At 41.7% G+C, this 14,271-nt stretch overlaps 1 protein-coding gene across 1 annotated transcript; it reads left to right on the forward strand.

Moving 5' to 3' along the window:
- Positions 1 to 1,476: 1,476 nt before the first annotated feature.
- Positions 1,477 to 13,020, forward strand: PPP1R17 (protein phosphatase 1 regulatory subunit 17). The gene is made up of 4 exons (XM_047849294.1): positions 1,477 to 1,558; positions 4,947 to 5,099; positions 6,475 to 6,627; positions 12,831 to 13,020. The coding sequence occupies exons 1-4, from the start codon at positions 1,477 to 1,479 to the stop codon at positions 12,908 to 12,910; spliced, it is 468 nt and encodes a 155-aa protein (XP_047705250.1). The 3' UTR covers positions 12,911 to 13,020.
- The last annotated feature ends 1,251 nt before the right edge of the window (positions 13,021 to 14,271 follow it).

Below are 14,271 nucleotides of genomic sequence, written 5' to 3' on the forward strand. Positions count from 1 at the left end.
TTTGGGCCATTTTAATCTTTTTTGTCTGTAAGTATTCTTGTTATGATAGAACATGAGAAATAAATTTTCAGAAAGAAATAGAATCAAGGCAGATTCTATAAATCTCAAGTAATGCATTTCTCATTCAGACTTGACATATGTCCATTCTGGATTTCCACTCCTGGAGAATGACTACAACTAATAGCTCTGAAAGTTCAATGGATTTGTGGTCTAAGAAAATGGGGGAGGGGGAGGGGGAAACAGATTTGCTTTAATGTCAGAAATCTCTAGGGAGAAAATAATAAAGATCCGTTTCAAGACCTAGATTTTTTTCTTACCACCTTATAATACAGGCAGGGAAAAAATCTTATTACCTTATAATTACTTTATACTATACATTTATACATTACATGCTATACTTTGTAGTATGTCATGATAGAAAACCAGAAGGCTGATTCAATTTGGGTTCAAAGGAATCACTGTTTTAAGAGTCTTGGGTATCTAATGGAAATCTTCAGGACTGGGTTTGGACCCAGGCTATTTAATAATTGGATCTTGGCTATTTAATAATTGCATAACTAAAGAAATTATGTTTTCTGGTTCTTGCTTTCTTCATCTATGAAGTAGACATAATCCTACTTTGCAGAACTCAACAGAATATATAGACAAGATTTAATCAAGATTTCTGTAAGTCTCAGCTAACTCATTTCTAATTCAGAATTGACAAGTGTTCATTCAGAAACTCCCACAGTGCTTCTGAAAGAGGAATAAATATTGAACGTTTGATGAATGGCAGTTATATCCATGTATGTGTGTGTTTCATTTATTTTGACTTAAATCTTTTTTTATGTTTATTTATTTTGAGAGAAAGAGAGAAAGAGCGTACATTCACTCACATGCATACAAGCAGGGAAGGGGCAGAGAGAGAGAGAGTCCCAAGCAGTCTCTGTGCTGTCAGCATGGAGCCTGATACAGGGCTCGATATCTGATCGAGAGATCATGACCTGAGCCAAAATCAAGAGTTGGATGCTTAACTGACTGAGGCACCCAGGAGCCCCTATTTTAAATCTTAAGTTAGAGCTTCTAATAGTTAAGCATAAGAAACAGACTTGAGGGGCGCCTGGGTGGCGCAGTCGGTTAAGCGTCCGACTTCAGCCAGGTCACGATCTCACGGTCCGGGAGTTCGAGCCCCGCATCAGGCTCTGGGCTGATGGCTCAGAGCCTGGAGCCTGTTTCCGATTCTGTGTCTCCCTCTCTCTCTGCCCCTCCCCCGTTCATGATCTGTCTCTCTCTGTCCCCAAAATAAATAAATGTTGAAAAAAAAAATTTAAAAAAAAAAAAAAAAAAGAAACAGACTTGAAAAAATGGGATTGAATTGAGAACGTAATAAGTGCTCAATAAATACACTTATTTAATAAGTGAGCAAATGAACAGAAGACACACTAATGGTCTTGTTTCCTATACTTCTGTAGGGCTGGAGAAGATATACCTCCTTCGATGATGTCCACTGAGCAAATGCAGCCACTGGAGCTCTCAGAAGACAGGCTGGACAAGCTAGACCCTCATCGTGAGCACTTAGGTAAATGCTGCAGCATGCATGTCAGTAGTGAGAGTCATAAAGGAGGTGTCTCTGCCATCCTCTCGCCATTCGGTTTGCAGGCAAGTCAGCGGGAGGCCCCCTGAAACCTGATCCTTCGTACCTTCTGGTGACAGCCAACACCAGCTGGAAAGGCAAATAGCCATGGCTCTGTGGGGTCTGCCATGTAAATATTAGCTGAAGCACTGGAGAGAAGTTCATTAGAGTTACAGAAAGAGAGAAAAGGCATTGTCCTCTTTTCTGGGTCTGACAGAGTCCCAGACAGAGCATTTCTGAGGCAATAAATGGAATGTGGCAGGAGACCCGCTTTCCAGTATTTGCCGGCACACTTACACCCCATGTGCAGTGCAATAAAATATTTCAAATATCTCTCTTTGCCTATCAAGACAGAATTTTAAATAGCCTTTTTCGGCTTTATTGTCAATCTGTTTCCTTTCCAGAACTGACTTTTTGCATAACCTTTGTAATGAAAATACCAGAAACATTTCTGCCTCTACCCATTTCTAAAAATGAGACACTCAGACTTTTGATGGATGGGCCTTTTGCATATTCATAGCCTTTGTTTATGTCTCGCCTGGTTATGAGTCCCCCCTCCTCTCCCCTCTCCCCATTTGCCATCAAGATAGTTTATGTTCAGGATTTCTCCAAAAGTAGGAAAAAGTGCAATGGAAGTAAAAGTCCAAATTGAAGCAAATGTCTTGCTCTCTGTACTGTGCACTGAGTCGTATCCTGGGGTTGAATGGTGACCCATGACTGGTCGACATCCAGCCTGTACTTCCAGAGGCCCTACCACTGGGCAGCACCCATTCCGACCAACATTCATTCATTCAACAAATGCCTATGGTATGTATGATATGGGGCGGGGGGGAGTTAACTGTGCTATGTGGCAGCAAATTTTTAAAACGGTAATTTCAGTCCTTATGAAACATAGTCCCAAGAACCTCGGCTTACTCTTGGTGCCATAACAGGCCAGGAATGTAACCTTTAGTTTTTCATCTGGCCTTCCCAACTTCAGTTTCCTCGTCTGCAAATTGGAGATAATAGCACGCCTTCCTTGTGGGCTTGGTGTAAGGACTACATGAAAGAATGTGTTTAGGATACGATATGAATATTTAACAACCGGTAAGACACAGGCATTGATTAGTCAGAGAAGGTGTTGGTCATTCCCACACACTAGAAGGATGTGGAATTATCTCGTACATAAGCAGTACTCAGGAAAGTTCCCCACTCACCTCTTTTTTTTTTGTATATGTAAACCTAAAAGCAAATAGTGCAATGCCTTACATATAATATGATCTCAATAAATATTTGTTAAATTGAAATGATTGGATGGAATTATTCAAATCCTTTAGATGAAAGGAAACATGTATTACTATTAAATATGGCTGAAGGGAATGACTCTATTTGATTTTTTGGTTATATACTGTGATCTTTGGATGATGCAGGCATAATAATGTATGGTTACTAAGTATATCTCCTGGTAGGTTTCTCGTGCATATTGCATTTTCTAAAACAAAGGACCCCATCCAGACATAAAGCCCAATAGATCACAGCAACTTGAAAACAAGGGCCATTTCTTACTTGTCTTTTTAGCCCTAGAATCTTGCTCAAGACCTGACATAGAGTAGGAACTTGATCAACGTTTGTTGAATAAATGCATGAATGAATGACACAGGTTATATCTAGACCCACAAAACTGAAGTGAACAGGTTTGACACATTTAACCCCCAGTGTTTTGAAGACATTGACCTGAATATTTTCATAAAAGAGAAACAGAGAGAAAAAGAAGGGAGGAAGGAAAGAAGGAAGGAAGGAAGGAGAATAAAAGGAGGAGGGAAAAGAGGAAGGGGCTGAAAATATCCAATTAATACCTGAATTTCCCCAAATTCATTCACAGCCTTAGATGTAACCAGTCTGTATCCAGGTCATAATGAATTTCTTCACTGTCTATGGCTTCTTTGAACCCTAACAGACTATCTCCTTATATATAACATGTTTGAGTTCATTCATTCAAGCATACATCCGACAAATATTTATTAATTTTGTAAGGAGATAAAAACACAAGATACCTGTCATCAAAGACAGCAGAGAAGATATATGCAGAAAAGGTGTTACATGAGCAAAACTCCTGCAGCTACCCAGAAGCTGAGAAAGGATACCCAAGACTGGGAAAGACTTACAGAGATGGGGTGGGGAAGTGGGCTTTCTTTGGATCTTATAGAAGGTGTCAGGGGATGAGCAATGGCCAGAGTCAATTTTTTTTGAGGATTTGAGATATATCAAATGTAACAACTGCTTTACCAACATTAACAAATGTAGTCTTCTCTCTCTGTCACACACACACACACACACACACACACACACACACTGATTTAATATTATCCCCATTTAAAAATTTGAGACGATATCAAAGTTCCTAGAAATTGAGGGCCAAATTCTCAGAACTAACAGGGGACAGAGTCAGCAATTGAACTGGGATCAGTCCAACATCACTTATCCATTCAACATGCATTTATTGGAGGGAGAGGCAACTAAGAATAAAATTATTAAAAGGACATAATCCTTAATTTCCATGAAGCCTCTTTCTAGAGCAGGAGAGAAACCATTATGGAATAAACAGGTGCTAGAACAATGACAGAGAAGCTCAGAGGAGTGCACCATCAACAAAAACATTGAGGAGTCAGATGGAGCAAAGAAAATAATGGGCGAGGAGTGATCAGACTGGATTAATTGTGTACCCTGGCATCTGATGGATGTGATGCAGAGCCTCACAAGCTCCGGGCACTGAGAAAGGTAAAAAGCTGAGTAAGAGGGCAGGAGGACCTGGGATTGAGATGGGCAAATGGGAGAATTGCAATGCCAGTGTGCGGTGAACCAAGACACCAATGCTGAAGGCAAGTGTGAATCATCCGGGTGACCACCTGGCCACAGGAATGGAGGTGGGTGAGGAATTTGCAGAGAACTTTGCTACAAGACTGAAGAGCATGCCTGGCTCCATCCTGGCCCGTGGAGTCTTCAAGAGAGCAAGCCTTGAGGAAAAGAAGTTAAGAAAGAGCATTTAGCACAGAGAACCTGTTCTCCCATCAGAAAGTTAACTCACACCCACTCTGTGGCTTGCCTAATTATATTTTAAAGTTCTCTTTTGCTTTGATTATCCATCCCCTTTGGCGTTTTGTAGAATAGTCCAGTTTTCTGTTTTACTGTGTATTTGTGCAAGGCTTCTCAAGTTTGATGTAGACTAGGCCAAAATATATAAATAATTTTCCTTTTCAGACCAAATGGCTCCTGCAAGTGATTGGAAACCAACCAGTTTGTGAGCAACCCTTATTCACATCACATTCTTTTTTATTTTGCATGCCCTCAATATCAGATGACCTTTCAGACCAGTTCATTAAGGACTGTGATCTCAAAAAGAAGCCAAGAAAGGGAAAAAATGTGCAGGTTGCCCTGAATGTTGAGTCAGACCAAAAGAAACCAAGAAGAAAAGATACACCGGCATTGCACATCCCACCTTTCATACCAGGTAACGGACAACGAGTTCAGTTCGCACATCTGTAAAAGGGAACCGCTGCTGTAGATCACATTGGTCTTACAACATTTCCTTAAATACTTGGGTGTTTTTAAATCACTGGTACTATCCCTACATCTGTCTTCATGACAATATGGCCAGCTGCTATAACAAATGAATTACAAAATGTTAATGGCACAAGTTTTGGGGTTTTTTTTTTCTCACTCATCAATAGTGCAAGTTGCAAAAGCAGTTTCTGCTCCAAAGAGTAATTCCAGGATTCTGGCCGGTGGCAGTTTGCATGTCACCAGCACATGGCTTTCAAAGTCACCGTGAGCCTCAGCATCCAGCAGGCCCAGGGATGAAATGGGGAGGGGTGCAGAACAGTGGGCGAGATTGGCAGGCCCAAAAGGGGCACACCTCGCGTCCTTCAGTCCCAAACTTCACCTGAATGCAAGGGAGGCTGAGAAGTATAGACTCTCTGTGTGCCCAGGAAAAAGCAAAATGGTTTGACGAACACGTTGCTGACGTGTCTCTCTAACAACCTTGTGTGTGAGGTGTGATACTGTTTCCCAACAGTTTTGTTTGGTCTTCTTTCCTTTTCTCCTTCCCTCTGGGTCATGTATTTAGTGTTCTTTCCACTCATGACCCACTTGGAGGGCTACAAAACAAATAGAAGCCAGAGCTTCCTGGGAAGGAACTTTCAGTTTTACAAGACAAAACAGAAGCACCTAAATAGTTGAAATATGCAGGAAGAAATAACAACTTTATGTAAAAGTTGTTTACTTATGTAAAAGTAAAATAATTGCTTTATGTAAGTGATGAGGTCCTTACATAAAGACTCCAGGAGCTCAGCCTGGGCAAGGGGTTGTGGAAAGTTCCCTAGAAGAGGCCGCTTTCAGAGAGCCTTTAAATGATGGAGAGAAATTTCACATGTGGGAGAGGTGAGAAGGCAGGCAAGACACTGAAGAGTGAAGCATGTGGCCTGCAGAACAACAAATGATGCACTGCTCTAGCCAGGATGGCCCTGGGAGGCAGGCAAACCTGGGCTCAATTCCAGGCCCTGACCCCTGGGAGCTGGGCTGCCGTGGGTATATTTCGGTGCCTCATTTTCCTCAGACGTGTGACGGTGATGGTAATACTAAATTCCTCAGTGCTTTCTGAGGCTAACATAAAATCAGGCATGTAAAACCCTTTACTTAGAGGATGTTCGCTAGTGTTGCCTCAATAGAGACTAATTCTTAATATTGAAACGATTGTTTAAAATAAGTTTGAAAAGATATATTGACTACCATCACTAGGTATATGTGCAAATATGAAGGCATAGTCCTTACGTAGTAGGATATATGTGTTTGACCCTGTTTCCCCATTTGTTCCCCAAACCATGCAGGTGTGCTTTCAGAACATTTCATTCAAAGATACGATGTTCAAGAGAGACATCCAAAGGGCAAAATGAGTCCAGCTGTTCATAACACTGACCTGGAACAGAAAAAACCAAGGAGAAAAGACACACCTGCCCTGCACGTGTCCCCCTTTGCAGCAGGTAAAAGAGCTGGTGCAAGGCATTTGCAGGGGGTGATGGGAACAGGTCAAGAGTCTTACCATCTGGAACTGCCACGGGCATGGCCTTTGTCCTGGCCCAGCAGTCTGTGTCACACAGCAGTGCTCTGGGGAAGAGGAGCGTGTATGGCTGCCTTTCACGTTTACCTTCCCCGGCAGCTCCCCCAGGGCTGAGTTTGAGCCGGGGGAGGTTCAGAGCATTACTCGTGCTTCAGCAGGGCTGGTCAAGTTCACTGAGCCAATGAAATAGAAAAGTCAGTGGGTCCTTGAAAAGAGTTGAAATATCCCCCTCCCTAGTCTTCCATGAACCATGCATCCTATGACTGATAGCAGATTCTCCCAAGACGCCTGGATATACTGACCAAATCTTTAAAACAAGAGAAAGAGAGAGGGAGAGGGAGAGAAAGGGAGATTCAGAAATAATGATAGCCACCTTCATATGTGTCAAATCAAACCAAAAAGTCTTGCTGAACTATGTACACCACCCCAGGCTATATAAGGCAGCTAATGTATGAAGTGTAGTCTTGTCCCTGAGAATGTTAAGTGCAGGTTGGGGAAAAAGACATATACATTCATGATTAGGTTATAAGACTGAGCGAGTCTTATACATGTGACTGAGTGAGTCACATGTGTGAATGTGTGTTTTACATAGATATTTGGAGGGGGTGGCAGAGAAGAAAATGTACTAATGTTCATTGAGACTCTACTAAATGTTAGGTACTGAGTTCGGTATGTTTGTGGATTTTGTTTAAATCAGCTGAGTAACACAAGAAAGGAGCTATTAGGTCCCTTCACATAAAAAAAGCTGAAAGAGAATGTATGTAACTTCAAGTCTTCCGTGGATGACATTGACGGAGAGGTAGCTGCTTGGTTGATTGGTTGGATTGAGATGGGATGATTAGGAGGACAGATAAATGGATCAAATTATGCTCAAGATCAAACGCAGTGACACAACAGAGCTGGGGCTCTAATCCAGGTCTGCCTTATGTCGTACTGTGGTGGATAGTTGGGACTTTCAGCTCTGTGGCAATCCAGAAGGGACCCTTAGGGAGGAGATGAGATTTTGTTGCTATAGAACTATGTTTCCCCATTATTTTGTTTAATAAAAAATTGAAAGACACCTCAGAAGAAGACATCATAAATAGGCAGTCAGGGATACAGACAAGGCCACTGATCTCTGTGGAGCAGAGCCAGGCAAGGACGCATGGAGCATTGAGGAGGCATTTCTCTGAAGAAATGGACCAAGGACCAAGTGACAGGTTCTGAACTGCCTCAAACGTGTTCTCATATGCCTGCAATGAACCTCCAACCCATCACACATTTCCCCCAAGCTCTGCCTCTGTCCCAGTTCTAGTCACCTTTCAAGACTCAACCAAAGTCTCTGCTAACAGACCCCTCCAAGTCCAAAATGAATCTTTTCTGTCCGTAACTAACTCTGTAGTAGATGGGCATGCAAACTGAGACTGTCGTCTTTCAGTATAGTTTTCATCGTTCTTGCTGCTATTTTTGTAGCTCTTCTTTAAATTGACTTAAATTTGATGAATTCATGAGAACTGGCCTGTGATTGCTCTATGTTGCTGGTATTGACCTTGCTGTCTAGCCAAGTCCCTTCTATACAGCAGTGCTCAATAAGGATCTGTTGATTTGATATTCTATTTGCCAATCACAATTCTTGGCAGTTCCAAGTTCTCTATTAGGAGATTTTATTTCTTTACCCATTCCTGTATTTGTTTTTATTGAAGTTCTTCTAGGGGAAGACTTGATCGAGGAACAAAATATTTATGGGCATAGAGTCACCTTAGCAGAGGCATTGAACATGGGCTTTGCGATCAGAAAGGACTAAGTTTGATCTCTGGTTCTGCTCATCCTAGCTTTGTGAGCCTGGGCAACCAGCACAAACAAAAGAGCCTCCTTCATTTCATGCATTTCTGAATGGAGGACCATAAAAATCTGTTTCCCAGGATTGTTAACAAAATTAAATAAAGTATATAAAGCACTTAGCACAGATCCTGGATTGTTGAAAGTCCTCAGTAAATGTGAGTTCCCCTCTATTCTCTTCAATCTTATATTCCTTGAGATTATTCAAACCATTTCTAAAAGTGAGAATTTTCCTAGCTGCAAGTGTTTTTACCTCTCCATATAAATCTACTGATTCAAAGGACTTCCTAAAATGTTAAGCCCTGTTTATTTAAGCAATGGATGCTGCCTACATCCCAATATCTACATCTTAGGAGAGCAGCTTCCAAGCTGAATTTTTAAAAAGTGTTTATCAAACAGGGCAAAGTACACAGAGCTGGAAAGAGAGGCTGTATATCCACGGACTCTACACACATTATGGAATTCCTAGGATCAGCAAATCTCTGTGTTGTATTTGCAATTATAGATAGTGTTCTATGATTCTAGCTTTTATTAGCATATTAGCTGAAGCACTTTATTTTTGAAGAGCCTTTTAGTATCTAAAGATTTGGCAGTAATCGAAATGCTAGTTAAGCTGATAAGGATAGAGCCTTCGGCAGATGTTCAGAGAGACTCATATTGGTTCTAATAAGGGTGTTGAGAGGAACTCACAGACAAATGCACTCTGGAGACATCTCCTCTCATTAGCCCTTGGCAAGTGAAGACCGGACAAGGATTATCTCTCTCTTCTAAATCTCTTGCTAACTGCCTTCATTCCCCTAGGTTAATGAGCTTATTTGATGGGTTCCAACTGCCAGACAACTCCTTAGTGAGGAGTCATCTCTGACTTCCTTGCCAACCCAGGTCTGTTCCCAACTTGGCCCACATTTGCCAGAGCCCCCCATCTTGGTGACTGCATGGCAGGGTGCATAGGACTGTGATTAGTAAGATCTTAATAGCCGAGACCTGCTTAAAAGAAAAAGAAGTCTTTAGCTAAGGTTTGTGGCAAAAGGAACCAGGAAAGTAAAGAATAACGAGGCTGGAAGCATTGAAGAGAAGTCGCTTGGAAAATTGGCCCACGAGCTGTAAATATTTGGAGATCAAAGCTCACTAATGTGCTTGTAGAAAGGAGACTGATATGTCCTTTGAAAGTGACACCTCTTCTGTTTTTCTGGGAATAGTGTTCTCTCTGGTGTGGTTTGCCAGGACAGGTGGCATCTCAGCCCTGGCTTCCTTGAATTAGAGGCATACATCTATAATGCAGGTGACCAGCTCTGAGTGGAATCATGGCCTAAAACAGCTTGTTGCAAGGCTAATTGGTTGGCCCTAACCTTGGACTGACAGCTTTGGCCTTAAAAACATACGAGTTTCTAACAAACAGGCAAGTTCCTTAAACTCTCCTACACAGAGAATGGAAAGGTAGGAACTGATATTTTCTAAGTCTCTACTGTATCCCAAGTCCCCTGATAGATGCTAGGATATCCTTTAAGAACCTCACAGTTCTTGGCCAGGCAGGCTCAGTTGGTTAAGCGTCTGACTCGATTTCAGCTCAGGTCACGATCTCATGGTTAGTGAGTCTGAGCCCTTCATCAGGCTCTGTGCTGACAGTGCAGAGTCTGCTCAGGATTCTCTCTCTTTCCCTCTATCTCCACCCCTCTCCACCCTCTCAAAATAAATAAATTAAACTTAAAGAAAAAAAAAAAAAGAACCTGAGAGTTCAGTAGGGGGTAGGGGTGATGGATGTATTGTCCAATGATTCCTACAATGTGAAAAGTGCTTTAATGGAGGTTCACGTAAAAGTGTGCTTGAAGCATAAAAGAATGTTGGTCTAAATCTACCTGGCAGTGTCACCCCCTGAGGGAGATATGATTTATTTTTTTCTCCAGTTTTGCAAATGAATAAACTGAGGCTCAGACAGGTTAAATGACTTGCTCAAAGTTCAATGACCACCAGGACAAAGCTTTCTGGCTCTAGAGTACATTTCTTCAATAACATACCTCTGTTTCCCATGGGAGAACATAGGCTCAGGACTGGGTTAAATCACAGACCAGTGTTTATCAAACCTCATTCATCATCAAATGAACAAAGCTGACAATATGAAACATCAAGCAGAATGCAGTGATGACATAGATGTTACTGATTTAAGGCTCATCCTAAACAATGATAGCCATGAAATCAAGATTTAGATGAGCCGCAATATGTATTTTTCATTGTAAGACATTATTTTAAGGCTTAACTATATTAATATAAATGCTAGTTCACTTTCCACTTGAAATTATCTCCTGTGTCCCTGTTGAAAGCCTAGCCTAGTTTGGGAAGGGCTGACCTTGATGGTTACACAGGCTCCTCCTTTCCCTGGAATCCCAAGACTTTTTTTTTTCCTGCCCAGATGCTTGTACAACTAGATTTCAAGGATACCCCAAATAATCAGAAAGTTGACTGAGATCTGGGAATTTAAACACTCTTGTCCACTTTGAATCAACTCAAATTTGGCTTGATGTGAAAAGATATCAAGGAAATTAAGATGGAAAGTTTGGGGGATTAGCATAGTTAACTGTATGTTCTCCTACCATGATAGCCTTAATTCCAAGTAAAAATCCAAACCTCTTTGCAGCGGGTATAAGAGAAAATATCTCCCACTGTGTTTCCTAAGTGATTTATGCAAAATCCTCATTTTCAACCAGACTTCTGAAATTGTTTTTCTCCTCCAATAAATATCAGCTAATTGGTAAAGAACCCATATGAACAAACTAGGAACTGAATCAAATGAATAGTCATTAAGATCAACACATAGTTTTCATTAATTTGCTGCTGTTGAATGGAGTCCAGTGTTGTAGAAAGGCCTCTTGTGGTGCACAGCTTTCTACCCTCATGTTTAGATCTTTATGAAATGCTTAATGAACCGAAAGGATTCTAATTAGGAGAAGGTGGGAGTGGGGCAAGGCACTGTGGTTGGCTGGGATGAGATGACAGAAATCACGGAGGACTGGCCTTGAATCATACCCTCCTTTATGTTTTTATTAAAATGACCCTACTTCACAATTCACAGGATGAACAGACCCACCCAGACCTCCTTGGATGGTCTTAACTGGTCTGATCAGTCCAGAAAATTGTGCTTAGGCTTCTGAATTTCAACGATCAGTAAACTCTTGAAAAAGAAAATATATTGGAGCCCAACTTAGGGATACCAACTTTGGATTCTGCCTAGTAAGATGCTAAAAAACTAACCACCTGACATGCCTAAAATTTCATAAAAGAAAGGATATTTTAATACCCAAAAGGAGAAAAAGAGTCACCTCAAAATAAAGAACAATTTTTAGTCACAGAACTTTACAAAAACTCACTGCCCGTTCTTGAGTTTCTCATTTTGCTCTGAACCACATAAAGTTTAGCGCCTACCAGCACTGACACACAGAAATGGCATGTTCAGAGCCTCTGCTCAATATTTCCCCTAGATGTTAAAATGTAGTTGACTTTGACTTTATGCTGCTGACCAGTTCTTTGCAAAGAAGTGAACTAGCAAGTGTAAAAGGAAGGGATGGGGCGCCCGGGTGGCTCAACCGGTTACGTGTCTGACTGTTGGTTCTGGCCCAAGTCATGATCTCACGGTTTGTGAGTTCAAGCCCCGCATCAGGCTGTGTGCTGACAGTGCGGAGCCTGCTTGGGATTCTCTCTCTCCTATTCTCTCTGCCCCTCCCCTGCTCATGCTCTTTCTCCCTCTCAAAATAAATAAACTTTACAAATGAAACAAAAAGGTATAAAATAATAGGAAGGGAGAAGCGGACTCAGCTGCTCACAGGCATGGTGCTGTGCTCAGCACTGGACGAGCTTCTTGTTCAATGGGCATAATAGCCCTTCACATCAGTATCAGAGTGGTCATTTTACACCCCAGAAAATTCAGGTGTGAAAGTGTTCACGGGCCCAACACAGATCGAGTGAGTGACAGAATGAGAGGTCCGAAGCAGTTGGACTCCAAAACCTGTTTGCTTTTCATCCAACTGTGCTGTGAGCTTAAATGCAGAACACAGACACGGGGGTAAAAGTTGCCTCTGACTCCCAGGTTAGTGTCTCCTGGTAACCAGAGCGGTGTCCTGCCTGAGTCACAGCTCCTCTGGAAGGCCAAATAAGGCCACCCGGCTCCCTCTTTCTGTTGGCACCTTTAACACTTAGCTCTGCAGATGCTAAAGGGCTTTTGGGTTGTCATGCTCCTGTGTGCTGTGTCTACGCTGTAAGGTTGTCTAATATTTTAATTAGAGGCACTTAATTGCAGATTGGTGCTTTGTTTTGCAGGTATGACACTGCTCAGGGACGAGAGACCCAAAGTGATCATGGAAGATGACGAAAAGGATGGTGACAAAATAGCTATTTAAACAGAGTTCCCCTGAGACCCTTGTAAATAGGTTAGATTGGTTCCCTGTGGCGACCTAGAAAAAAAATAGACTTGCTTCTGCTCTCATTTTGTCATAATCTGCCTTTAAGATCCAGACACCTTTCCCCCAGGAGGCATACTATATCAGATTGCCAGTCACCTCTTTGACTCTCTCTTCTTTCTTGAATCTGGTTTCTATTCCTGCCTCTTGAATTTTCGTTTTCTAATGCAGCGGAAAGGAAACAGATCATTCCAAAGTGGGAGGTAACAGGGAAAACTCTAGTGTTAGCTTCTGCATCTTCTGGATCAATTCATGGAGCAAAGAATACGAATAGCATGGAAGTGCTTTATTTCTTGGTCTACACTGGTGACCAAGACTTGACTTGACATTATCCAAATAGCAGCTCAAGGGGGGACTGACTCCCAGTTGCCAGTTAAGGAGGCGGGAAGGCTTGGTTCAGACTCACTGATTACTTTGGAGAACATGGTCTTTTGTGTCCTTTATCTTTCCTCAAGATTCCAAGTGTCTCTTGTGACCTTTCTATGATCCTTGTAACTGATACCCTAAAGGCGAATGAGTTGGGCAAGTCAACCCAATTGACCATGCTGGTCTACTGAGAAGCTTAGCAATATTTCTTATTTATTTTTATTTTTTAAAACATCTCTTAACCATGTTATCCTGAAATTTGTGAGCTGTGTCCCAAGTGAACCATGATAGGTAGAATATTGTTTGTGATGAATTTTCTCTTTAAAAAATTAATTAAGGTCGATGGAAGGCATTTGTATATTTTTAGCATTCTGACTTATTTAGACCCCAATATGCTTTCTTGAATGGGAAGGAAAAATGTGGTGTTAGCTACTGAGCAGAGATCTACACATAACCCCAGCCCCAGCCTGCTGGCTATGGGTGCCGTGGGAAACCTTCGCGTGAAGGCCTCATCCACCAGGTGATGGATGTGAGGAGATGCAAAAACTGTTGTGCAAAAGTAGAAAGGTGGATATTCAAACAGATCCTGCCTGAAAGGGCTAATGTGGAGGCTCTATATACACCCTGGCTCCAAAAGGCTGTCTTTCTCACAAACGTGGACAAGATATAGGACACTGCTGGTAATAAAAACGCTTCTAACCACATGTTTATGGCCCGGTGCATTTCTTCTAAAAATTATTTACTTACAAATACCAAGAGAAGAGGTTGCAGGAGAGAATTACAGGACTGATTCTGCTTGTTTTTTGACCCACGTAAGTTTAAAAATATTTGAATTGGCCATTAATATTTCACAATCCAATCAGGAGAATTAGCCTAAAATTCTAGATGTGCAGATTCTCTTAGAAAAACACCTCAAGATCTGACAACCTCGGGCC

The sequence above is a fragment of the Prionailurus viverrinus genome, chromosome A2, assembly GCF_022837055.1.
Source record: "Prionailurus viverrinus isolate Anna chromosome A2, UM_Priviv_1.0, whole genome shotgun sequence".
NCBI classification, from domain to species: domain Eukaryota; kingdom Metazoa; phylum Chordata; class Mammalia; order Carnivora; family Felidae; genus Prionailurus; species Prionailurus viverrinus.